The 25,334-nt window shown below is 37.0% G+C and overlaps 1 protein-coding gene and 1 long non-coding RNA gene across 7 annotated transcripts in view; one reads left to right on the top strand and one right to left on the bottom strand.

The window, feature by feature from the left end:
- KIF27 (kinesin family member 27) overlaps window positions 1-25,334 on the top strand; it is a 94,212-nt gene that overhangs the window by 64,371 nt on the left and 4,507 nt on the right. For all 5 annotated transcript variants that reach the window (XM_061426044.1, XM_061426045.1, XM_061426041.1 and 2 more), the window contains 5 exons: window positions 2,615-2,791; window positions 8,539-8,754; window positions 12,064-12,270; window positions 13,722-13,920; window positions 17,142-17,306. In XM_061426044.1, coding sequence (XP_061282028.1) covers window positions 2,615-2,791; window positions 8,539-8,754; window positions 12,064-12,270; window positions 13,722-13,920; window positions 17,142-17,306 — 964 coding nt within the window. The remainder of the gene's footprint in view (window positions 1-2,614; window positions 2,792-8,538; window positions 8,755-12,063; window positions 12,271-13,721; window positions 13,921-17,141; window positions 17,307-25,334) is intronic.
- Window positions 15,491-25,334, bottom strand: part of LOC133252975 (uncharacterized) — a 30,702-nt gene continuing 20,858 nt past the window's right edge. Inside the window, exons 3-4 of one of the 2 annotated variants that reach the window (XR_009738133.1) lie at window positions 17,326-17,399; window positions 15,491-16,666 (exon numbers count right to left, since the gene is read on the bottom strand). This is a non-coding gene — a long non-coding RNA (uncharacterized LOC133252975). Of the gene's footprint in view, window positions 16,667-16,686; window positions 16,873-17,325; window positions 17,400-25,334 lie in introns of those variants that run through there. The other variant, XR_009738134.1, reaches the window with a different exon arrangement.

Genomic DNA, 25,334 nt, shown 5'->3' with positions numbered 1-25,334 from the left:
ATATTTCTCCTGAAACTTTTCTGTTATTAAAAAGTAATTTCTCATCTAGAAATGCGCTGTACTTTTGTTTTGAATTTATTTTTAATTGAAGGATAATTGCTTTACAGTATTGTGTTGGTTTCTACCCAACATCAACATGAATGCTGTATTCTTACTTCAGTAGAAATGAGTTTATTTGAATGTTGTGAAATGTAAACATGAAAACTAGATTATGTTTATCCTTATGTCAAGACTGGTTTATTCCCTTGGAAACAGATATATTTCTAAAGATAAGAGCTCTCTTCTACTCAAACACAACCAAATTGTATATGCACAATATGTAATATATTAAAAAGCTGTTGTCTTAATGCCACATTTAAAAAATGAAATTCATAAATTAATATTAAAGTTCAAAGAAACAATTTTATGTAAATTAGGAATGGCAGTACTAAAAGTCTTAAAAATTACTGTACTTAAAACTAGAATTACCCTCAAATGCAAATGCATCAACCTAATTCTGAAAAAATTATTTGCTCTTCTTAAATCTTATATATTAATATTTTAACAGTAGGATTTAGGACATGCATGTATTCTCAGTTATTTTACTAGTGCTTTTTAGAAATTAGTTAAAGAGCTTTCTCTCTGACATGCCTGGTAATAATATTTCTGGGTGGAAGGGTATGTGGAGGAGTAGAAGAGGTAGGAAAGCATAGAATAGTTAGCGCAGCTTTACAAAACGTTAAGAATCTAAATTTAAATGAATACAATAATAGGTTCTCACAGCCTGCATTGACTTTGTTGGGTTAAAAATAATAATAAACAAACAAAAAGAAAGCTTCCTGCTTTTTTTTTTAACCTTCCTGCTTTTTAGTGTTCTAAAACAACATTTTCCAGAATTTGACTCTAAATAAGATTATAAATTAATCAATATGACTATCCAAAAAGCTTATAATAGGACCTTGTTTTGATATGAAACTCTTTTATAAGAAGAAAGTATTTAAAATTGGCACTGTGTGGTAGGACTATTTACTGTAAGAGAGAAGAGACAAAGTAAGACATTTTCAGAAAACTTACTAAGATACTGTGAATTGCACGGATCATAACTTTATTATCTCTGGGGAAGGAAAATTCACTCATTTATTATTGTTTCTCTAAAACACCTATTACGTTAGCAGACTGCTACCCAATCCTCAAGGGCTTCCCTGGACCTGGCGGGCTACAGTCCATGGGGACGCAGAGTGTCCAACGCGACTGAGTGACTAAGCACAGCACAGCACCCAGTCCTCAAAGCACAGCTGAAGTATTGTCTACTCTGAGGCAGGCATTGATGTTACTTCCATTTCTCAGACAGAACCAATCCCTTTCTCCATTTTTGCATACATATACCTAGGAGTTAGCTGTATATAATAACATTTATTATCAACAGTCATCATTTTTTGGTTTCTCTTTGATTGGAATGGAGCTTACAGAAGATCTCTTACTTAACTTTCAAACCCCACTCAGTCAAGAAATGTTTGTAGAATATGTTTTAGTTGCTAGTCTTCATAGGGTCTCATGTGTGGAGTTTCTAAGATATAACTGGATATAACAAAACTAAAGTATTTCTATCGTTGTTCTGGGATATCCTTACTGTTCTAGTGATTGTAGAGCTGCTATTTTAGGGTTTAGTATTATTCATATGCGCTGTTGCTTATAGGACCATACTATCTAAGTCTGGAAGAAAAACTACAGAGCTCTGGACTCTGGATCTCACTTTGCCTTGGCCACTTTGCTCATTTTTTCTCGTGCATATTCACTGTCTTATTGTCTTAATATAGGTTTCTGGGAACAGGTTTTTTTTTTTATCAAGTTTGAGAAGAACTGGAAAATAGTACTATATTGATTTGTTTTTTTTGTTATTTAGGAAGCATTGCTTCATTACTCTGTCCCAGTGCAGATGGGCACTTGGTAGAGTCCATCTTGGACAGTTATTCCATTCACATTTTTGTTTGTACTTATTTCTAGGTACCCTTAGCTTAAGATAATACTGAGATGCTTGTTTTGGAAATCTTTACAGCTCAATTTATTTTGTAATTATTTGATGTTGACAGGTTATAATGCAGAGTAGATTTTCATGCCTTATCACCTATGTCTTTCCACTATGGCTATTCATTTATTCACCTCATTGGTTAATTGAATCAGAAATTCATTCAGTCATTCATATAACGTTTTATTGAAAGTCAATCATGGGCAAGGCAGTATAGCAGGCACTGGGGCTAGAGAAGCAAAAAGCTTTGTCCCTGCAGTCAGGCAAGGAGCTCATTCATTAGTGCTGAGATGGAGGTAAGCACCTCTGGAACAGACAAGATTGCCAGCATGTTCTCAGAATTGACTGTCAGTATATATAAAGAAAATTGTCAGCCTTAAAAATCCCAGACTCAAGCATTTTCAAGGAATAAATTTTAACTCCTTATAAAACAACACAGGAAAATGTTAACTTAGAACCACTTACTTCTTGACAATTTTGGACAGACACTATTTTGTTATTCTCGCTGTTCATTTAAGGTGTTTAGTCAGTCTGAAGTTATATTATTACCATATAAATTTTATGGTGAAGAAAAACAAATTGTAACATTTCTTTGGATTTTTAATTTAGAAATTGGATAAGCAAAAGAAATGGTTAGATGAAGAAGTAGAGAAAGTTCTGAACCAACGCCAAGAATTAGAGGAGCTGGAAGAAGACTTAAAGAAACGGGAGGCCATAGTTTCAAAGAAGGAGGCCCTGTTACAGGAGAAGAGCCACCTGGAAAGTAAGAAGTTGCGATCTAGTCAGGTATTCTATTTAATACGCTCTTTGACTCTGGTTGTAAGCCATAAATTGATATTTATTTTTCTATAAGGTAAATCAAACCACTGTGAAGTTAGAAACCAAAAGAAAACTTTTCTGGTTTTCAGTGTATTTGGCTTATTAGTGCTTACTTAATGACCATCAGTAAAATCTATTGCAGTTTTGAAGTAAAATGTTCAGTGTTCTACCAAGTATGAGTTATCTATTATTAACTTTTGGTGGTATTTAAAAAATTGTAGTGTGTTATACATTACATAAAATTTACCATTTTGACCATTTTAAAGTGTACAACTCAGCAGCATTAATTACATTCAGTGTTTACAACCATCACTGTTATCTATTTCCAAACTTTTTATTATCCCAAACAGAAACTATGTAACCATTTAGAATAGTTTGCTTGCCATTTCCTATGGAAGCCTCTATTATTAGCCTTAATGGACATTTTAAAAATAATCTGTACCATTAGAGAGTGAACATTGGGTGAAGGTTGAGTGATCATTGGTAATGTGGAAGAATAGACTTGAAAATGATCTAACTATACTATTAATCACAATTCCTATAAAAGAAAGAAGACTTTGTATAATACAGATTTGTTTATTTTTATACTTATAAAGAGTTGAGTATCTTTACAAAAATTTTTGTTGTAGGACTTGGGTTTTATGAGCCATTCAGATAAGTGGTTTTATGAAGGACTTTGCCTCAGTTTCAGGTTTTGAAAAATGACTGTAGAAGTATTATAAGGACCAGGAGAAGTTTTTTTGATAATAGCAGTAGCAATAATAGCGTCTGAAAATAAAGCTGACTTGCCCTAGACTTTAAGAAAACTTGCTCTACAAAGAGAAGGACAAATCCCATATGATATCACTTGTATGTGGGATCTAAAATGTGGCACAAATGAACCTGTTTTCAAAACAGAAACAGACTCATAGACTTGCGTTTGCCAAGGGAGAGTGGGGGAGGGAGAGGGATGGACTGGGAGCCTGGGGTTGGTACATCCCAGCTGTTACATTAGAATGGATAGACAACAAGATCCTAATGTGTAGCCCAGGGGACTATATTCAATATCCTGTGATAAACCATTATGGAATATATAAAAAACAATGTATATATGTGTATAACTGAGTCACTTTGCTATACAGCAGAGATTGGCACAACATTGTAAATCAATTATACTTCAATTTTTAAAAATTGTAAAAAAAGACTTTCTGCGCAAACCTTTGCCTCCAGCTGACCTTGAGTCTGGGTCAGTCATGGAATCATGGAATAAGCTCTGCCTCTTTATTAAAAAAACCTGCCTTTCATCCAGCATAGATGTACCACTAGGTCTGGGGTGATGGTGACATGTTCTTAACTTCTCCACCTTACTGTAACATGTGGACAAGATCTGCACTTAGCTCTCCTCTGTCTTCTGTTTCCCAAACACGTCAAGATAGCTTTTAGCAGCAGGCTATTGGACACTGGGGTAGGGGCAGCCCTTCTAACCAGCCTAGTTGCTGTTGCTCCATCCAGGTAGCTTGTCCACACTGGCTGTCAGGGTCAGGTTTTAGATGCTGCCCCTCTCCCCACAAAAAAGAAAGATGTAATGACAGCAAAGAGGATTTACAAATCAATGTATCAAGTGAATAAATAGAAGAAAATACCTGGGACCTTTATGATATGTTCTGTATCAAAAAAGAAAAAAGGACAAAAAGATAGGAGTGAGAAGGAAACACTTATTCCTGAAATACATTTACTTTATGATGCAGGAAAAACAAAGAAAAGAAAATAGGTGTTTTCCAGTTTCAACGAGATGTAATATTTAGGAAGTAAGAACATACTGAGGTAAGCATAGAGTACAAATAAATGAAACCCACAGTAGATCATAGCAAAATTGATTCTTTGAAGATAGTTTTAATTAAACAGAAGAGAAACTTGAGACATATTTCAGGGTTCTTTTTGGACAAAGGATATTATAAAGGATAAAACAAAGCATATTACATATTTTTTCAGTATTTAAGAAATACTATAAGATGTGATCGTATGCATTTCAGACAAGAAACATAGTATAAAAAAGCCTATATTCAAGGCTTCCCCGGTGGTAAAGAATCCACCTGCCAATGCAGTAGACACAGGTTCGATCCCTGGTCCAGGAAGATCCTACATGCTGTGGAGCACCTAAGCCTGTGTGCCACAACTATTGAACCTGTACCCCGTAGCCCACGAACTTCAACTTCTGCAGCCCACATGCTAAAGCCCGTGCTCCACAACAAGAGAAGCCACCGCAGTGAGAAACCCGCACTCCACAACTAGAGTGGCCCGCTCTCACTACAACTAGAGGAAGGTCCATTAGCAATAAAGACCCAGCCCAGCCAAAAGTAAATTAAAAAAAAAGATTTATCTTAAAAAGTCTATATTCACACCATATACAAATAAAATGAATCAAAGACCTAAATATAAGTGCTAAAACTATAAACATCTTAGAAAGAAACATAAGTATAACTTTTTGTGACCTTAGGTTAAGCAGTGGTTTATTGAATATTACACCTAAAACACAAACAGAAAAAATTAGATAAATTGGACTTCATCAATTTTAAAAGCATTTGTAATATAAAGAACACCATTCAAAAAATGAAAAGATAACCCATAGAATGGGAGAAGGTGTTTGTACATCATTAAGTCTGTATTTAGAACAGATATAGAACTCTTTAAAAGCTCAGTAATAAAAAGGCAACCCAGTTTAAAAACGAGCAAAGGATTCAGATAGAAATTTCTCCAAAGATTTGTGAATGGCCGTTAAACACGTTGAGAGATGCTCAACATCATAGTCATCCTGAAAATGCAAATCAAAATTTAAATGAGATGCTGCTTCATACCCACTAGGATGACTATAATCAGAAAAATAATTTTAGTGAGGATGTGAAGGAATTGGAACTCTTACACATTGCTGGTGGGATTGTAAAATGGTGCAGTTACTTTGGATAACATGTTGAACATAAAATGACCTAGCATCCACTCCTAGGTGTACATTCAAATCAAGTGAAGACATAAGTGCACACAAAAACTTGTACATGAATATTCATAACAGTATTATTCGTAATAGTCAAAAAATGAAAGCAACCCAGTATCCTTCAACTGATAATGTATAAGCGAAATGTGGTACACATTCATATAATGGAATATTATTCAACAGTAGAAAGGAATGAAGCACTGATACGTGCTACAACATGGATGAACCCTGAGAACATGTTAAATGAATGTTAAATGAAAGAAGTCAGTCATAGTAGACAATTCCATAGAGACAGAAAGTAGAATACTGGTTACTTAGAACTGGATCAGGGCTTGGCGAGGAAATAGAATGAGTGCTAGTGGGCATGGGGTTTCTTCTGAGAGACTGATGAAAATGTTCTAAGATTGATTATGGTGATGGTTGTACAAGTTTGCAAATATGCTTAAAACCATTGAATTATACACTTTAAATTGATGTGTATGAACTATATTTTAGTAAAGCTATTACTGAAAAAAACCTATAAACACATAAAGGGAAAAAACAGTAGGGGAGATAACAGAAGACAAAAGGTTACCAAAAAAATGTAAGCTGGAAAGCAGATAGATAAGTGGTTACTGGCTTAGCAGAGCAGAAAAAGCTGAAATCCAAGTGCCTAGATGAGGGACACCAGTGAGAGTCAAGCCTTTAGCTTTAGCTTTCTTAGTAACAGCTTCACAAGCTATAATTCACATAAACATGAAAAAAAAAACTCAGAAATGAAGGGACCATGAATTTTAGAAGGGAGGAGTGAGGCCTGAGAATGAAAACAGGGCATGGTTCGGAAACCATCCTTTTCTAATTCTGGACTAGATGATTTATTTTCTGAAGATTGAACCAGGTACAGCAGAGGGCTGGGGTACGTCAAAATAAACAGGGAATGAATGGAAGTCTGAATCCTGATATACCCATTTCCTAACCCCTTCATATATCCCAAAATGCAGGCAGCCAGACTTATACTTCCCAGCAGAAGATTGGTAGATTTTTCTGAAACAGTCCCAGGAAAAAATAGCCTAAAAATTTACATTTGGGAGCCCCCAACTAAGTGTCCAGGTTCCAGGTATCTCGTACTGTCATAAATCTTAACCCACCACAATTTCAGCATTTTAATACCTGACTCTTAAGTATGATGGAGATCTCAGGAATGCTACTAACATTAAAGATGGAGGCCAAAACAAAAGAAAAAAAAAAAAAAAAGATGATCAGAAAAATTAAAGATAGAACAAGGAGCTGAAAAGACTTTAAAAATCCTAATGTCCTGAAGGTGGTAAAAGCTGATACTCCATCCATAAAGCAAGAACTGCAGGCTATGAAAAACACGAAAGAACTTTTAGAAATTAAAAAGCTCTGAAGGATAATGTTAAGAAACATCTCAAAAAGTAAATAAAAAATAAATAGAAAATAAGAGGAATAAAATTTAATTGACAGATAAACCCACAAAGTCCATCATCCAAGTAACAAGAATTCCAGAAAGATAAAACAGAGGAAACAGGAGAAGAGGAAATTATCAAAGACATATTACAAGCAATTGCCAACACTGAAGATATGAAATTCTGGGTTGAAATAGTTTATCAAGGGTATAGCAAAGACTACCAAAAGCATTTCATTGTATAAATCTTGAGAGTCAGAATGGCACTGGAGTTCTCAACCTTCTTCATTAGAAGACCTGAAGCAGTCTTAAAACTCATAAGGAAAATGGTATCCAAACAAAGATTCTCTTTTTAGACTACTATAAATGAAATGGTAAGGTAGAATACAGACATTTTCAGGTGAAAAAAATTATCTATAGCCTAGCCTGTCTCAGGAAACTACTAGAGGATGTGCTCCTTAAATATGGGGACACAAGCTATGGAAAAGAAAGACTTGGGACCCAGAAAATGTGCTCTAACTGGAGATTTTCAGTAGTACCAAAGGAAGTCCAGGAACAACTATAGTCTAGTTTGGAGCAGGAGGATGGAGACTCTAGGCAAAATGTTTCCAGAAGAGAATGAAAATATTCCCTGATTAAGTTTTGATCAACTGAAAAAATAATGTTGAGAGGAATTTTATAGTTCTATTGGAAAAGAATTAGTTACAAGGTAACAAAAAAAAAATTGTTCCAGATGGAAATATGATCATTTTGTCCTAGATAGTTCAGTTATGAATAATATTCACAAAGTCATGTAAACTATTGATTTAAATAAAAACCGTAATACATCTTAAGTTGGGAGAATACAAGGAGGGGAAATACAGACAAGGAGGCATAAGAGTGCCAAATCCTTATCTTTCATAATAGACAACCAGTAGACAGTATCTAAAATTGGTAATGTTATTTAGAAACATGGACATAAACCAGAAGAAATAGCTTTAAAGGTTAAAGATGGTCATTTCTAGGGAGCAGGAATCAGAGAAAGGGTGGTGTAGGAGACTTCTTTTTAAAAAAATTATAGACCTTAAGGTAGTATATACATGTAATTATTTTGATGAAATACCAAGACCAGGCACAGCCAAATAAATAATAAAAACTTTATTTTTAAATCTCCACTTAAAAAAAGACATTCAACTTAAGGCTTAGAAAATGAAGCCCCCCCAAAAAAATCCATGGGAGAAAATAATAATGTAAGAGCTAAAAATATGTTCACATAGTAGTTTTCTGTTTTTTTTTCTGATTTATTTATAGTCTGTATTTCTAATAATTGACCTTAGGGTGTCTGGTTGATTATCTTTTTAGGCTTTGAACACAGACAGTTTAAAAATATCAACTCGCCTGAGCTTGTTGGACCAAGAGTTGTCTGAAAAGAATGTGCAGCTCCAGAGCAGCACAGCTGAGGAGAAAATAAAGATTTCAGAACAAGTACAAGCCCTCCAGAGAGAAAAGGATCAGCTGCAGAGACAAAGAAACAGCGTGGATGAGAAACTTAAAAATGGTAGCGTGTTGTCACCTGAAGTAAGTCAGTATGCTTTGGAACTGGAAGTACTGTATGATGGATCACTTGGATGATTTCCTTCACCTTTGTTACCGAAACATAAAAATGATAAACCTGATCAACTTTGTTTCCTTGAGACTTTGTCAGATGTACTGAATTTCCTTGGTACCTGTTTGGTGCCACGAGCCAGGCTTGACTAGAGACTGTGATGTCCTCTCATGGAGGTCCATGAATGTGGCCCCTTCCTAGCATTGCCAGGGATAGGGAGACTCACACGTGCCTTGAGTATGGCCTTTCTCAGCTGAGGTTTTCACAGAACACAGAAAATGATTTGAGGGACTCTTTTTCTCATTTATTCTAAAGAGGGCACCTTTTCTTTATGCATCTTTCTTGTGTGATACTTGGTAATTCATCATCTATAACAAAGGCCTAGAGCATTAAGGGTTGTTTTAGAAAGTACGGGAGCATTGTTCCACACTAAGTTCTAGCCAAGTAGATATGCAAAATTCAACCCCCAATAGAAATACCTTTTAGGAGTTTTCATTTAAGGGAACATGTGGCTTCTCTTTTGGAGAAGGCAATGGCACCCCACTCCAGTACTCTTGCCTGGAAAATCCCCATGGACAGAGGAGCCTGGTGGGCTGCAGTCCATGGGGTCGCTAAGAGTCGACACAACTGAGCGACTTCACTTTCACTTTTCACTTTCATGTATTGGAGAAGCAAATGGCAACCCACTCCAGTGTTCTTGCCTGGAGAATCCCAGGGACGGCGGAGCCTAGTGAGCTGCCATCTATGGGGTCGCACAGAGTTGGACACAACTGAAGTGACTTAGCAGCAGCAGCAGTGGCTTCTCTTCATCATTATTTTTTTAACTATGTAAAAGGTGTTGCATTTATTGGCTCCCAAATTGTCCCAGACTTTTTTTCAAAATTTTATTTCAGTTGGCAGTGGTAACCATAACTTATTATTTTATCAGACAAAGATGAACTTTTGAGCCTGGATTTTCTCTGCAAATATTTATGGTCAATGTCCAAAGTAAGGGAAAATTACTAACAAAAAGTAAGTGGCTGGGAATCACCTTGCTGTATCTTGTAGTGTTTTAGATTTGAGCAAGTATGAGAAGAAGTTGAAGGGGCTAGTTAAGAAGGAACAGGGGAGAGGATTTAATGACATTATTGTTCATTGAGTTGATGAAAGAAATTGAAGATAAACTTGACTGGAGGTTATGTGACATCATGAGCTTCTACTGCCCTATTTTATAATTTAATTTGGGTAGCTTTGCCAAGAACCACAGAATGAGGTTTTCCCCTCAAGGCTGTCAAAGTCAACCCCCAGCCCTGCAGATCTAAAGGTCTGAGAGGCTAAAATTCAGCAAAACATTTGAGCATTTAAGGAATTCTTGAGTGCCCAGGACAGTTCCTGGGCCCTATGGAAGAAACAAAAAAGTAGAAAACATTATGCTTCTGAGGAATTCTACTCCATCTGAGAAGAGACAGAAAGATGAGAAAACTCTAAATCTTGATGAATATAAAAATCAAGTTATAGATAATGTAATAAAGCTATTTTGTTGTTGTTTAGTTACTAAGTCATGCCCGAATCTTTTGCGACCCCACAGCCTGTGGCCCACCAGACTCTGTCCATGGAATTTCCCAGGCAAGAATACTGGAGTGGGTTGCCACTTCCTCTCCAGGGGGTCTTCCTCACCCAGGGATCAAACCCACGTCTCCTCATTGGCAGGCAGATTCTCTATCACTGAGCCACCAGGGAAACCTAATAAAGCTATACTTAATACATTATTTATCCAAAGCAATGCAGTGATCATTTGGTGGAAGATTGAATTAAGGCAGCATTGGTGAATCAGAATCTTGAGCTGGATTATGAAAAACATGGTATGTATTGATAGATATAAGAAAGAAGGTCATTTTAGATAGAACATTGTTAAATAAGGCATAGAGATAGGAATGAGCAAATTATGTTTGCAGAGTGGTAGAGTGTCCATTTTTAATTTTTATTTATTTTTTAATACAATTTTTAAAGGTTATACTCCATTTACAGTTACTACAAAATATTGGCTATATTCCCTGTGTAGTATAATATGTCCTTATAGCCTGTCTTACTCCCAGTTGATTGTACCTCCCACTCCCCAGCCCCTATTATGTGCCCTGCCACTGGTAACCATTATCTTGTTCTCGGTATCTGTGAGTCTGCTTCTTTTTTTGTTGTTGTATTCACTAGTTTGTTGTAAGTTTTAGATTCTACATGTAAGGGATACAGCATCTGTCTTTCTCTGTCTGACTCACTTACTATAATGCCCTCCAGGTCCATCCTTGTTGCTGCTGCAAATGGCAAAATTTTGTTCTTTTTTATGACCAAGTTGTATTCCTGCACCCCACTCCAGTACTCTTGCCTGGAAAATCCCATGGACGGAGGAGCCTGGTGGGCTGCAGTCCATGGGGTCGAAAAGAGTCGGACGCGACTGAGTGACTTCACTTTCACTTTTCACTTTCCTGCATTGGAGAGGGAAATGACAACCCACTCCAGTGTTCTTGCCTGGAGAATCCCAGGGATGGGGGAGCCTGGCAGGCTGCCGTCTGTGGGGTTGCACAGAGTCGGACACAACTGAAGCGACTTAGCAGCAGCAGCAGTATTTCTTTGTGTATATATACCACATCTTTATCCATTCATCTGTTGATGGGCACTTAGGTAGCTTCCATACCTTGGCAATTGTAAATAAAGCTGCTATGAACATTGAGGTGCATGTATCTTTTCAAATTAGTTTTTCTTCCCAGATATGTACCCAGGAGTAGAATTGCTGGGTCATATAGTAGTTCTTTTTTAGTGTTTTGAGAAACCTCCACACTGTTTTCCACAGTGGCTGCAACCAATTTATATTCCCACCAACCGTGTATAAGAATTCACTTTTCTCCATATTCTCACCAACATTTGTTATTTGATGATAGCCCTTATGACAGGTGTGTATCACACTGTGGTTTTTTATTTGCATTTCCCTGATGATTAGCAGTGTTGAGCATCTATCTTCTCATATACCTGTTGGCCATATGGATTCTAGAGGGTCAGTTCTTCAAGAAACATTTGAGTTTCTATTTTATGAGGAATTCTGTAACTAAAAATGCTGTAATGTTTAATGGTGAAAATACAGCACAATTCATGATACTTATTTGGCAGCCACCATGGATTGGTTTAAGGGAAGAGTAGAAGAATGATAATGTCCATTAGACCCAAATAGCATAGTAAGATCTTAGAATGTGACAAAGTCTAAGTTATACTATTTCATTTAAAATGAGTGATTTCTATTGTATTATATCTAGGAAGAACATGTTCTTTTCCAACTTGAAGAAGGGATTGAAGCTTTGGAAGCCGCAATTGAATACAAGAACGAAAGTATCCAGAGTCGCCAAAACTTGCTCAGAGCTTCATTTCAAAACCTCTCTCATAGTGAAGCAAATGTCTTAGAAAAACTAATTTGCCTGAGTCCTGTTGAGATTAGAGCTGTTCTTTTCAGATATTTCAATAAGGTTTGTTTTTCAGGGACAGAGGGTTTTCTTATAAGTAGGGATCAAGATGGGTATACAGCTTACATATATGAAGACTTTACAGTACTGAATGTTGTCATCTGAAATCTTTGTGCTTATCCAAGTATTGTAGGCCTAAATTCTAGTGAGGTTCTTAAAATTGAAGGGTTTCTTGAAAGGAGGACGCTTTTTGAAATAGTTTTAAAATCCAAAGAATTTAATCCAAGTATTCTTCAGGCACTATTAGTTGGATGTTTTCTAAATTTGGTTGTTCCTACTTAGCATTCATGAAAAAGCAAGGGACCCTCCAGGTTTGAGTTCCCTTTCCTTCATTGCTGGGTAGGGGTACCTGTACTTTCTCATCATACTCTATGAACTGAAATAGAGATGAAATGGTACATCAGTGACAAAGATAGTGATCGATTTTGGCATTAACCTGGGTGTGCTTAATATAAATTAAGATATTTTATACAGATTTGACAGTTTACTGATAGAGATGTTTCATAACATTGAAAATTATATCCATCTTTTCTCCAATGTCTTCTCTTAAGATATATATTATGAAATGTTAAGCAAGTAGATTACTTTTGCTCTCTGAAAAATATATTCAGTTTAAGATAATAGACAATTAATGAAAAATAAAACACTGAAGTTTTAAAATAAAGTTCTAATTCTGTGAGACAAGTGAAATAAAGATGAACAAATTAAGAGAAGTGTTATACACAGCCCTCCTCTTGGATAATGACTATCAGAAGTACACTTCTGTCATTGATGTGAGTGCATCCCATCACTGGGTGTTTGGAGGGCAGAAGTAATGGTGCATATTGTCTGAGGCTTTGATACAGATAACTCTTTTGTGGTGGTCTTAGTGCAAGGGCCAAGGTCAGTGGATTTTTCTGATCTTAAGAACCCTTTATAGAGATTAGTATTTTTCTGGAGAGAAGGTCTTTATGTTATTAACAATTACTGTGACACAGATATTGTCTGAAGTGTTTTTATATCAGTGCAAAGAGGAACCCACTGAACTAAAAGTAAAGTCTCAGGCCAAACTCTATTTATAGCTGAAAAAATTCTGTCACTTATTTATAACATTCACTTTGGAGTTAAAAATGAGAATTATCTAGATGTTACAAGAGTCTTTAGAATTCTTGATATTTTTTTAGACCGGGAAAATAGTTATAGGATTACAAATGTAAACTACAAAGATTATGTCTAAGAAATGATGGTGGGGTGATGGTTAGACCAACATTATATTTAAAATGAAGTTGTTACCAATTCAGAATCCCAACAAATTAAAAAAGGCTAGTTATTTTGTGGGTTTGTTACAAAGCATTTGCCTAGTTATACCATGGTGATTAAGGGCGTTCATCTTTATGAAGTCTAAGGAGAAGTAAATTAATCTATTATATTAGGCTGTCTAAGACAGTTAAAAGGTCAAAAAATGTCTTTGCTAGGTGGTTAATTTGCGAGAAGTTGAACGGAAACTAAAGTTACAGAATGAAGAAATTAAAATGAAAGTTCTGGAACGGGATAACATGGTTCGTGAGTTAGAATCTGCACTGGAACATCTGAAATTTCAGTGTGACCGGAGACTGATCCTTCAGCAAAAGGAACATGAGCAAAAAATGCAACTGCTGTTACATCATTTCAAAGGTAACTGCCCCTTCTCATCAGCTGTGTAAAGATGATGTAGAGGATGGGGATCAGGAGAGGAATTGGGTCAGTTAAAGCCTAACATGCATAAATAATTACTACTAACACGTGTTTTGTGCTTTGTGTGTTTGGGTCCACATGCTGGGATAGCCCTATGGACGTAAGGCACTTCATGCCTGAAATGCCATCTCGTCTGCCTGTCCCCAGCAACACACAGAGAACTGCTGCAATCCTGTTAGTTATTTGTCTAGTTACTGTGTAGGAATGTGGGATGACATCTGGCTTGGTGATATATAGCTGAAAAGGTCCCCATTTCTAGGATATAGAACCTTGATATTTAAGTCACTTTACCTTTATAAAATTAAAGTGATAGGTTCTGTAAGATGTCTGGTTATAGTTCTCCTTTTAGTTATATCATTAAAGATTATAGCTTAGGTCAAAATTAGTCTACCATCAATGGGCACATACTGTTCCTTAGCACACAGTAGTTTAGTTCAACTGTCAACTGTGGTGTGGAACGACTTGTCATAGCAGTTGGTCTTCACAATACCTGGGCTTATGACTGGTACACAAACAGTTCCTATGGCAACAGAACCACTGCCTGGCGATACTTCAATGCCTGGAATACTTCAGTTCAGGCAGCTTAGCTGTTGAGTCTTCATTCTCATGAATCTAGAGCTGGAAATGTGGTAAAAGGGATCTGGAAGAAGCAACCCAAGTAAGCAGAAAATTGGAAAATCTATGCATTGGAGTGTTGAGGCAGTCTGCCTGTAAGTTAAATTTTATAACCAATTAATTAGCAACTAGTTGCCTGATGACAGGACTTCCTTGACTGGATTCCACAAGTTATTTCATTCAAACACGTGCTCTTTACATCATGTTATTCTGTCTTACATCTCTAAAAGTGATATTTTAATAGAATTTTTAATATGTTTTTTCAAGTGATTGGCATTTTACAAAAAAGCTCATGCTTTAGCCAAATGAGAACATTTTAAAAATCATTCATTACTATAGCTGGGACACGTTTTTCATAACTAAGTTGTAACTGAAAATATTTATGTAGGAAACATTCTGTGCAAAATTCTTAAAGAGATGGGAATACTAGGCCACCTTACCTGTCTCCTGAGAAACCAATATGCAGGTCAAGAAGCAACAGTTAGAAGTGGACATGGAACAACAGACTGGTTCAAACTGAGAACGGAGTAAGTCAGGGGTGTATATTGTCACCCTGCTTATTTAACTTATGCAGAGTACATCATGCAAAATGCTGGGTTGGATGAAGCACAAGCTGGAATCAAGATTGCTGGGAGGAATATCAACAGCTTCAGGTATGCAGATGATACCACTCTAATGGCAGAAAGTGAAGAGGAACTAAAGAGCCTCTTGGTGAGGATGAAAGAGGAGAGTGAAAAAGCTGGCTTAAAATGCAACATTCTAAAAACTAAGATCATGGCATCTGGTCCATCACTTCATGGCAAATAGGTGGGAAAACAATGGAAACAGTGACAGACTTTATTTTCTTGGGCTGCAAAATCACTGTGGATGGTGACTGCAGCCATGAAATTAAAAGACGCTTGCTCCTTGGAAGATAAGCTATGACAAACCTAAGCAGCTTATTGAAAAGCGGAGATAATCGCTTTGCTGACGAAGGGGTGGGTCCGTATAGTCAAAGCTATGATTCTTCCAGTAGTCACAAATGGATGTGTGAGTTGGACCATAAAGAAGGCTGAGTGCCAAAGAACTGATGCTTTTGAATTGTGGTGCTGGCAAAGACTCTCAAGAGTCCCTTGGACAGCAAGGAGATCAATCCTAAAGGAAATCAACCCTGAATATTAATTGTAAGAAATGATACTGAAGCTGAAGCTCCAATACTTTGGCCACCTGATGCAGAGCTGACTCATTGGAAAAGACCCTGACACTGGAAAGATTGAAGGCAAAAAAAGAAGGGGGTGACAGAGAATGAGATGGTTTGATGGCATCACTGATTTAACAGACATGACTTTGAGCAAACTCTAGGAGACAGTAAAGGACAGGAAGCCCGCATGCTACAGTTTATAGTGTCGCAAAGAATCGGACACAACTGAGCAACTGAGCTCAGGACCATTTTCTAGATTTACCAGTAGGAGAGGGTAGGTCTGAAGATCAATAAACTGAATTTTACTTGTTGTAGAACATAACTCAAAGGGAACTGTTGTAAACATTACTAAATATTAATTAGAAGTTTTAAGTTATATTGTGGCATAAACTAGAGGTTTACTTATGGCTTTTTCCCCACTTCTCTTTTTCTGGTGGTTTTTCCTTTGTAATTTAATCTTTCAGCCTCTTCTGACAGGTTTCTGGTTTTTCTGGTTGTATATTTCTTTTTTATTTTCAATTTTCTTGGCCATGCCACAAGGCATGTAGGATCTTAGTTCCCTGACAAGGAATGGAACCCACGCCCAGTCTTTTTTTCCTTAAAGCATTGCATTTATTTAAAAAATTAATCTATTTATTTATTTTTGGTTGCACTGAGTTTTTGTTGCTGCACGGGCTTTCTCTAGTTGTGAAGATTAGGGGCTACTCTTCATTGCGACGTGGCAGGCTTCTCATCACGAGGGCTCCTGCTGTTGTGGAGCAGAGGCTGTAGGTGCAGGAGCTGCAGTAGTCGCAGCACACCAGCTCAGCAGTGGCAGCTGATAGGCTCTAGAACACGTGCTCAGAAGTTGTGGTGCATGGTGTTAGTTGCTCCTCAGCATGTGGAATCTTCCTGGACCAAAGATTGAACCCACGTCCCCTGCATTGGCAGGTGGATTCCTGTCTACTGTGCTACCAGGGAAGTTCCCTGGTCGTATATTTCTTGGGCCTATAAACCTTAGGCTTATGACTTTTATATATCCACAGTTCCTGATACAAACGTTTAAGACACTGATGCAGCTGGACAGGGTTCCAAATGTAGACCTTACTTCTGATGTTCTGAGGATAAATTTAGTTAGTAACCACTCAAAAAGTGCTTATGAATCATGAAAAATACGTAGTTTTAGGGGTTAGGATGGGGAAGGGCTCATCCTACTTTGAAAACATTTTACAGGCAGAAGAATCCATATTGTAGCTGAAAACAAATCCATTCAAGGAACAGACACCTGTAACATACTTCTCATCCTTTAAATAGAGTCTGGGAGTGCTGTTAGGATTTTCAGTCATTTATTTTAAACTGATTTTAAATGTAAATTTCTGTTTTATAGAGCGAGATGGGGAAGGCATTGTGGAAACTTTAAAAAATTATGAAGATAAAATCCATCAGCTGGAAAGAGATCTATATTTCTATAAGAAAACCAGCAGAGATCTGAAGAAGAAACTCAAGGAACTGGTAGGGGAAGCAATTCGGCGGCAACTACTACCATCAGAAAGTAAGAGATTTAGCATTACCTGTTGCGCCAACACCATAGCACGGTTTGCCGTGGAGCCTCTCCCAACTGATTGGATTATTTAGAATTCTGTCTCTGTAACAAAAATAGTTGTCTAGTCTATGTGTAAGACAGAACCACTGGATAAAAGAATAAAAAAACAAATGTATATGTGTGTAGGAAATGATCATTTACTGGATTGTCTACCATGTACCAGGGGTTCCTATATTTTCTGCTGCTGCTGCTGCTAAGTCGCTTCAGTCGTGCCGACTCTGTGCGACCCCATAGACAGCAGTCCACCAGGCTCCCCCGTCCCTGGGATTCTCCAGGCAAGAACACTGAAGTGGGTTGCCATTTCCTTTTCCAGTGCATGAAAGTGAAAAGTGAAAGTGAAGTCGCTCAGTCGTGTCCGACTCTTAGCGACCCCATGGACTGCCACCTACCAGGCTCCTCCATCCATGGGATTTTCCAGGCAAGAATACTGGAGTGGGGTGCCATTGCCTTCTCTGACTCACTAAAATTCTTAAAATAACCCTAAATATAGGATAGCTGTTTTTTTCCTGTTTTATAGGAAATGAAGCCTTCTGATTATCATAAAAAAGTAAAATAAATAGAGAATAACAAAAGTAAAGGTAAAATAATATCCTATGTATTTCTAAGGTCACTCACGTTTTTCATATTGTGACCTCTGGAAATTCAAAAATATAATAAAACCATTGTTGAGACCAGGATGTTTTCTTGCATAATTATATGTAGATATGTAGAAATACCACCTTCCTCAATGAAATGATAAAACATGACAAAGAACTTTGCAAAAGCAAAAACTGCCATGAAGGTGATATATCTATGATTAAAACATATTGTCTTTAAGCCCACCAGTAGAGAGCAACCCATATCTCTAAAATAATATATTCTCTTTTTATGAAAGAATTAGCCTTCCTTTAGAGAAAGTATTCTTCTAATAAGTTAAGTACGGTTTTGAAAGTTGACTTTACAGTCTTTTTTAGGAACACAGCTATTTTGTACCTGTAAACTTGGGTTGTTAAAAAAATTCGTTCAGGTTTTTCTGTACCAGCTTATGAAAAAACCCGAACAAACTTTTTGCCCAACCCAGTACTTAAAGATGATTACAAGAGGTAAAGAGTACACCTGAAACTAATATAATGTTACATATCAATTATATTTCAACTTAAAAAGATAATTATAAAAACTGAAACCATAAAAAATAGAGTCCAGTAGAGAATGATACATGTGTACAATAAAAAGATGTGTGCTAAATATATAATGTAAGCAGAATTAACAGTTTTAAATCTTAAAACTCAGTAATATTTTATTTTTCTGTTGCTGTTATTTTATTTTTTAAATTAATTTATTTATTTTAATTGGAGGCTAGTTACTTTATAATATTGTGGTGGTTTTTGCCATACATTGACATGAATCAGCCATGGGTGTACATGTATTCCCCATCCTGAACCCACCTCCCACCTCCCTCCCCATCCCATCCCTCTGGGTCATCCCAGTGCACCAGCCCAGGGCACGCTGTCTCATGCATTGAATCTGGACTGGAGATGTATTTCACATATGATAATATACATGGTTTCAGTGCTGTTCTCTCAGATCATCTCACCCTCGCCTTCTCCCACAGAGTCTAAAAGTCTGTTCTTTACATCTGTGTCTCTTATGCTGTCTCACATATAGGGTCATCATTACCATCTTTCTAAATTCCATATACATGCATTAATATAATGTATTAGTGTTTTTCTTTCTGACTTACTTCACTCTGTATAATAGGCTCCAGTTTCATCCACCTCATTAGGACTGATTCAAATGCATTCTTTTTAATAGCTGAGTAATACTCCATTGTGTATATGTACCACAGCTTTCTTATTCATTCATCTACTGATAGACATCTAGGTTGCTTCCATGTCCTGGCTATTGTAAACAGTGCTGCGATGAACATTGGGGTACATGTGTCTCGAATTTCAATTCTGGTTTCCTCAGTGTGTATGCCCAGCTGTGGGATTGCTGGGTCATAAGGCAGTTCTATTTCCAGTTTTTTAAGGAATCTCCACCCCGTTCTCCATAGTGGCTGCACTAGTTTGCATTCCCACCAACAGTGTAAGAGGGTTCCCTTTTCTCCACACCCTCTCCAGCATTTATTGTTTGTAGACTTTTTGATAGTGGCCATTCTGACCAGCGTGAGATGGTACCTGATTGTGGTTAAAACTCAGTAATATTTTAGAAAAGCAGTTCTAATGCCACATTATATTTATTGTAGGTATCATTTATAGGCATTTATATCATTTATAGGCATTTTCCCATTTATAGGCATTTTCCCAAACAGTTCTATTTAGTCCTAAACTCGGTAAGCCGGTATATGCTAACCCCATTTTTAGATGTGGAAATTAAAGCTTAGCGTGGCCCAGTGACTCCAAAATAGACCAGTAAATAGAACATGGTCCGAGGTCCCTGGTCTTCTAACTCCTGGTTCTGTGTTCTAGTAAAATGCCATTTTAGGATAGAGATGTAATACAAACATACCAATTCTGCCAAAGAGACCAACCTTTCTGATTTCAGGGTAGTAATACAGAGGTATTTACTCATATAACTAAAACATTTACTTGAAATTCTGCCTGTGACATATAGCTGAACCTTTTACTTGAAATGCTATCTGCAAAAAATTAAAGTGTAAACAGATATTAAGTAGGGAACAAAGCAATTAGCGTAACCCCATATGGCACCCCACTCCAGTACTCTTGCCTGGAAAATCCCATGGACGGAGGAGCCTGGTAGGCTGCAGTCCATGGGGTCGCTAAGAGTCGGACACGACTGAGCGACTTCACTTTCACTTTTCTCTTTTCATGCACTGGAGAAGGAAATGGCAACCCACTCCAGTATTTCTGCATGGAGAATCCCAGGGACGACGGAGCCTGGTGGGCTGCCGTCTGTGGGGTTGCACAGAGTCGGACACAATTATACTTTCAAATTTTGGATATCTGAAATTAGCTGTTTACTGTTTAAATGGCCCATTTTTATACTCCTGAGTCCACTAAACATCTCTTAAAATGACAGTGTGGTATATGGTGGTAAACAGGCTTAAAAAACCTAGATCTTCATCATGCTCTTTAATGAAACAAACACAAAAAGATGAAAAAAAAAGTTAAATAATCTTGGAGATGTATAAAGTGAGGATAACTCATATCTTACCAACTTACCTGGGAAGTCTAGTCTTTTTTTTTTGACCTTGTAACTTGCAGGATCCTAGTTCCCTGACCAGGAATCAAACCCAGGCCCCTGGCATTGGAAACTCAAAGTCCTAACCACTGGACTACCAGGGAATTCCTGGAGGTAGACGTCTTAATGATGTTGAAGACGTTATCTCAGCTAATTTGCTATTTCCCCTAGAACTATCTTAAATATCTTTATTTTTTAGCTATAAAAAATAATATATAGTCATTATAGAAAACTTTGAAAATATAGAAAAAAAATCAGAAAAAATCACCCACAATCCTACCCAAAACTATTAATATTTCAGCATAATTCTTTTCAGTTATCTCCTTATGCTTTAAGAAAATTCATTTGAATTCATATTGGTGAAATAGCTTGTACTATATCCTATTTCAAAATGCTGCTCTAATATAATGGAACCCTTCTCCACATTCCAACATGCCAGAGGCTGTTCACCTTGGAGACCTGCTGCAGATACGGGTATGGCCTGGCATGAGATGTTTTAAATGAGACCGTTTGAATTATAAAATATAGCTGTTTAAATATTATCAAATTTTGAATTCCCTAACATCACTTCATGGGAAATAGATGGGGAAACAGTGGAAACAGTGTCAGACTTTATCTTTTGGGGCTCCAAAATCACTGCAGATGGTGATTGCAGCCATGAAATTAAAAGACGCTTACTCCTTGGAAGAAAAGTTATGACCAACCTAGATAGCATATTCAAAAGCAGAGACATTACTTTGCCCACAAAGGTCCGTCTAGTCAAGGCTATGGTTTTTCCAGTGGTCATGTATGGATGTGAGAGTTGGACTGTGAAGAAAGCTGAGCGCCAAAGAATTGATGCTTTTGGTGTTGGAGAAGACTCTCTAGAGTCCCTTGGACTGCAAGATCCAACCAGTCCATTCTAAAGGAGATCAGTCCTGGGTGTTCTTTGGAAGGAATGATGCTAAAGCTGAAACTCCAGTACTTTGGCCACTTCATGTGAAGAGTTGACTCACTGGAAAAAACTCTGATGCTGGGAGGGATTGGGGGCAGGAGTAAAAGGGGATGACAGAGGATGAGATGGCTGGATGGCATCACTGACTCGATGGAGGTGAGTTTGAGTGAACTCTGGGAGATGGTGATGGACAGGGAGGCCTGGCATGCTGCGATTCATGGGGTCGCAAAGAGTTGGACATGACTGAGCGACTGAACTGAACTGAACTGAAGCTATAGAGAGTTTTTTTTTTAAGCTCTTTTTTAAAATAAAAATTTATTTTAATTGGAGGCTAATTACTTTACAGTATTGTATTGGTTTTGCCATACATTGACATGAATCCGCCATGGGTGTACATGTGTTCACCATCCTGAACCACCCCCCCCACCTCCCTCCCATCCCATCCCTCTGGGTCATCCCAGTGCTCCAGCCCCGAGTATCCTGTATTATGCGTCAAACCTGGACTGGCGATTCATTTCACATATGATAATATACATGTTTCAATGCCATTCTCCCAAATCATCCCACCCTTGCCCTCTCCCACAGAGTCCAAAAGACTGTTCTATACATCTGTGTCTCTTTTGCTGTCTCACATACAGGGTTATCATTACCATCTTTCTAAATTCCATATATATGCTTTATTATACTATTTTGGTGTTTTTCTTTCTGACTTACTTCACTCTGTATAATAGGCTCCAGTTTTATCCACCTCATTAGAACTGATCTAAATGTATTCTTTTTAATGGCTGAGTAATACTCCATTGTGTATTTGTACCACAGCTTTTTTATCCATTCATCTGCTGATGGACATCTAGGTTGCTTCCGTGTCCTGGCTATTATAAACAGTGCTGTGATTAACATTGGGGGACACGTGTCTCTTTCAGTTCTGGTTTCCTTGGTGTGTATGCCCAGCTGTGGGATTGCTGGGTCATAGGGCAGTTCTATTTCCAGTTTTTTAAGGAATCTCCACACTGTTCTCCATAGTGGCTGCACTAGTTTGCATTCCCACCAACAGTGTAAGAGGGTTCCCTTTTCTCCACACCTTCTCCAGCATCTATTGCTTGTAGACTTTTGGATAGCAGCCATTCTGACTGGAGTGAAATATGGTACCTTATTGTGGTTTTGATTTGCATTTCTCTGATAATGAGTGATGTTGAGCATCTTTTCATATGTTTGTTATCCATCTGTATATCTTCTTTGGAGAAATGTCTGTTTAGTTCTTTGGCCCATTTTTTGATTGGGTCTTTTTTTTTTTTTCTGGAATTGAGCTGCAGGAGTTGCTTGTATATTTTTGAGATTAGTTGTCAGTTGCTTCATTTGCTATTTTCTCCCATTCTGAAGGCTGTCTTTTCACCTTGCTTATAGTTTCCTTTGTTGTGCAGAAGCTTTTAAGGTTAATTAGGTCCCATTTGTTTATTTTTGCTTTTATTTCCAGTATTTTGGGAGGTGGGTCATAGAGGATCCTACTGTGATTTATGTCAGAGAGTGTTTTGCCTATGTTCTCCTCTAGGAGTTTTATAGTTTCTGGTCTTAAATTTAGATCTTTAATCCATTTTGAGTTTATTTTTGTGTATGGTGTTAGAAAGTGTTCTAGTTTCATTCTTTTACAACTGGTTGACCAGTTTTCCCAGCACCACTTGTATATTCTTGCCTCCTTTGTCAAAGATAGGTGTCCATAGGTGCGTGGGTTTATCTCTGGGCTTTCTATTTTGTTCCATTGATCTATATTTCTGTCTTTGTGCCAGTACCATACTGTCTTGATGACTGTGGCTTTGTAGTAGAGCCTGAAGTCAGGCAGGTTGATTCCTCCAGTTCCATTCTTCTGTCTCAAGATGTTTTGGCTATTCGAGGTTTTTTGTATTTCCATACAAATTGTGAAATTATTTGTTCTAGCTCTGTGAAAAATACCGTTGGTAGCTTGATAGGGATTGCATTGAATCTATAGGTTGCTTTGGGTAGTATACTCATTTTCACTATATTGATTCTTCCAATCCATAAACATGGTATATTTCTCCATCTATTAGTGTCCTCTTTGATTTCTTTCACCAGTGTTTTATAATTTTCTACATATAGGTCTTTTGTTTCTTTAGGTAGATATATTCCTAAGTATTTTATTCTTTTCATTGCAATGGTGAATGGAATTGTTTCCTTAATTTCTCTTTCTATTTTCTCATTATTAGTGTATAGGAATGCAAGGAATTTCTGTGTGTTGATTTTATATCCTGCAACTTTACTATATTCATTGATTAGCTCTAGTAATTTTCTGATGGAGTCTTTAGCGTTTTCTATGTAGAGAATCATGTCATCTGCAAACAGTGAGTTTTCTTCTTTTCCAATTTGGATTCCTTTTATTTCTTTTTCTGCTCTTTTTGCTGTGGCCAAAACTTCCAAAACTATGTTAACTAGTAGTGGTGAGAGTGGGCACCCTTGTCTTGTTCCTGAGTTTAGGGGAAATGCTTTCAACTTTTCACCATTGAGGATAATGTTTGCTGTGGGTTTGTCATGTATAGCTTTTATTATGTTGAGGTATGTTCCTTCTATGTCTGCTTTCTGGAGGGTTTTTATCATAAATGGATGTTGAATTTTGTCAAAGGCTTTCTCTGCATCTATTGAGATAATCATATGGCTTTTATTTTTCAATTTGTTAATGTGGTGTATTACATTGATTGATTTGTGGATATTGAAGAATCCTTGCATCCCTGGGATAAAGCCCACTTGGTCATGATATATGATCTTTTTAATGTGTTGTTGGATTCTGATTGCTAGAATTTTGTTAAGGATTTTTGCATCTATGTTCATCAGTGATATTGGCCATCAGTGATATTTAGTTTTTTTGTGTGTGGCATCTTTGTCAGGTTTTGGTATCACAGAAGAAATCAAAATATGCATAGTAATGAATGAAAATGAAAACACAACCCAAAACCTGTGGGACACTGTAAAAGCAGTGCTAAGGGGAAGGTTCATAGCAATACAGACATACCTCAAGAAACAAGAAAAAAGTCAAATAACCTAACTCTACACCTAAAGCAAGTAGAAAATGAAGAAATGAAGAACCCCAGGGTTAGTAGAAGGAAAGAAATCTTAAAAATTAGGGCAGAAATAAATGCAAAAGAAACAAAAGAGATCATAGCAAAAATCAACAAAGCCAAAAGCTGGTTCTTTGAGAGGATAAATGAAATTGACAAACCATTAAGCAGACTCATCAAGAAACAAAGGGAGAAAAATCAAATCAATAAAATTAGAAATGAAAATGGAGAGATCACAACAGACAACACAGAAATACAAAGGATCATAAGAGACTACTGTCAGCAATTATATGCCAATAAAATGGACGACTTGGAAAAAATGGACAAATTCTTAGAAAAGTACAACTTTCCAAAACTGAACCAGGAAGAAATAGAAAATCTTAACAGACCCATCACAAGCACGGAAATTGGAACTGTAATCAGAAATCTTCCAGCAAACAAAAGCCCAGGACCAGATGGCTTCACAGCTGAATTCTACCAAAAATTTAGAGAAGAGCTAACACCTATCCTACTCAAACTCTTCCAGAAAATTGCAGAGGAAGGTAAAATTCCAAACATTCTATGAGGCCACCATCACCCTAATACTAAAACCTGACAGAGATGCCACAAAAAAAGAGAGTTATATATATATAACTCTCTCTCTATATATATAAACTATATGAATGAAGTATTACATGCTTAATAATCAGTATCTTAGTTAACACATAACTGTTTTACTATTCAGTTGATTGGGTTTCAGTAGTCATCTTTTCATTGCCTGCCTGCCAGACTTTATATGCTTTGAATATTTTTAGTATT

The sequence above is a fragment of the Bos javanicus genome, chromosome 8 (genome assembly GCF_032452875.1).
Source record: "Bos javanicus breed banteng chromosome 8, ARS-OSU_banteng_1.0, whole genome shotgun sequence".
Lineage (NCBI taxonomy): Eukaryota > Metazoa > Chordata > Mammalia > Artiodactyla > Bovidae > Bos > Bos javanicus.
Note: the sequence above shows the minus strand (reverse complement) of the source record. Positions and strands in the feature narration are given on the sequence as shown.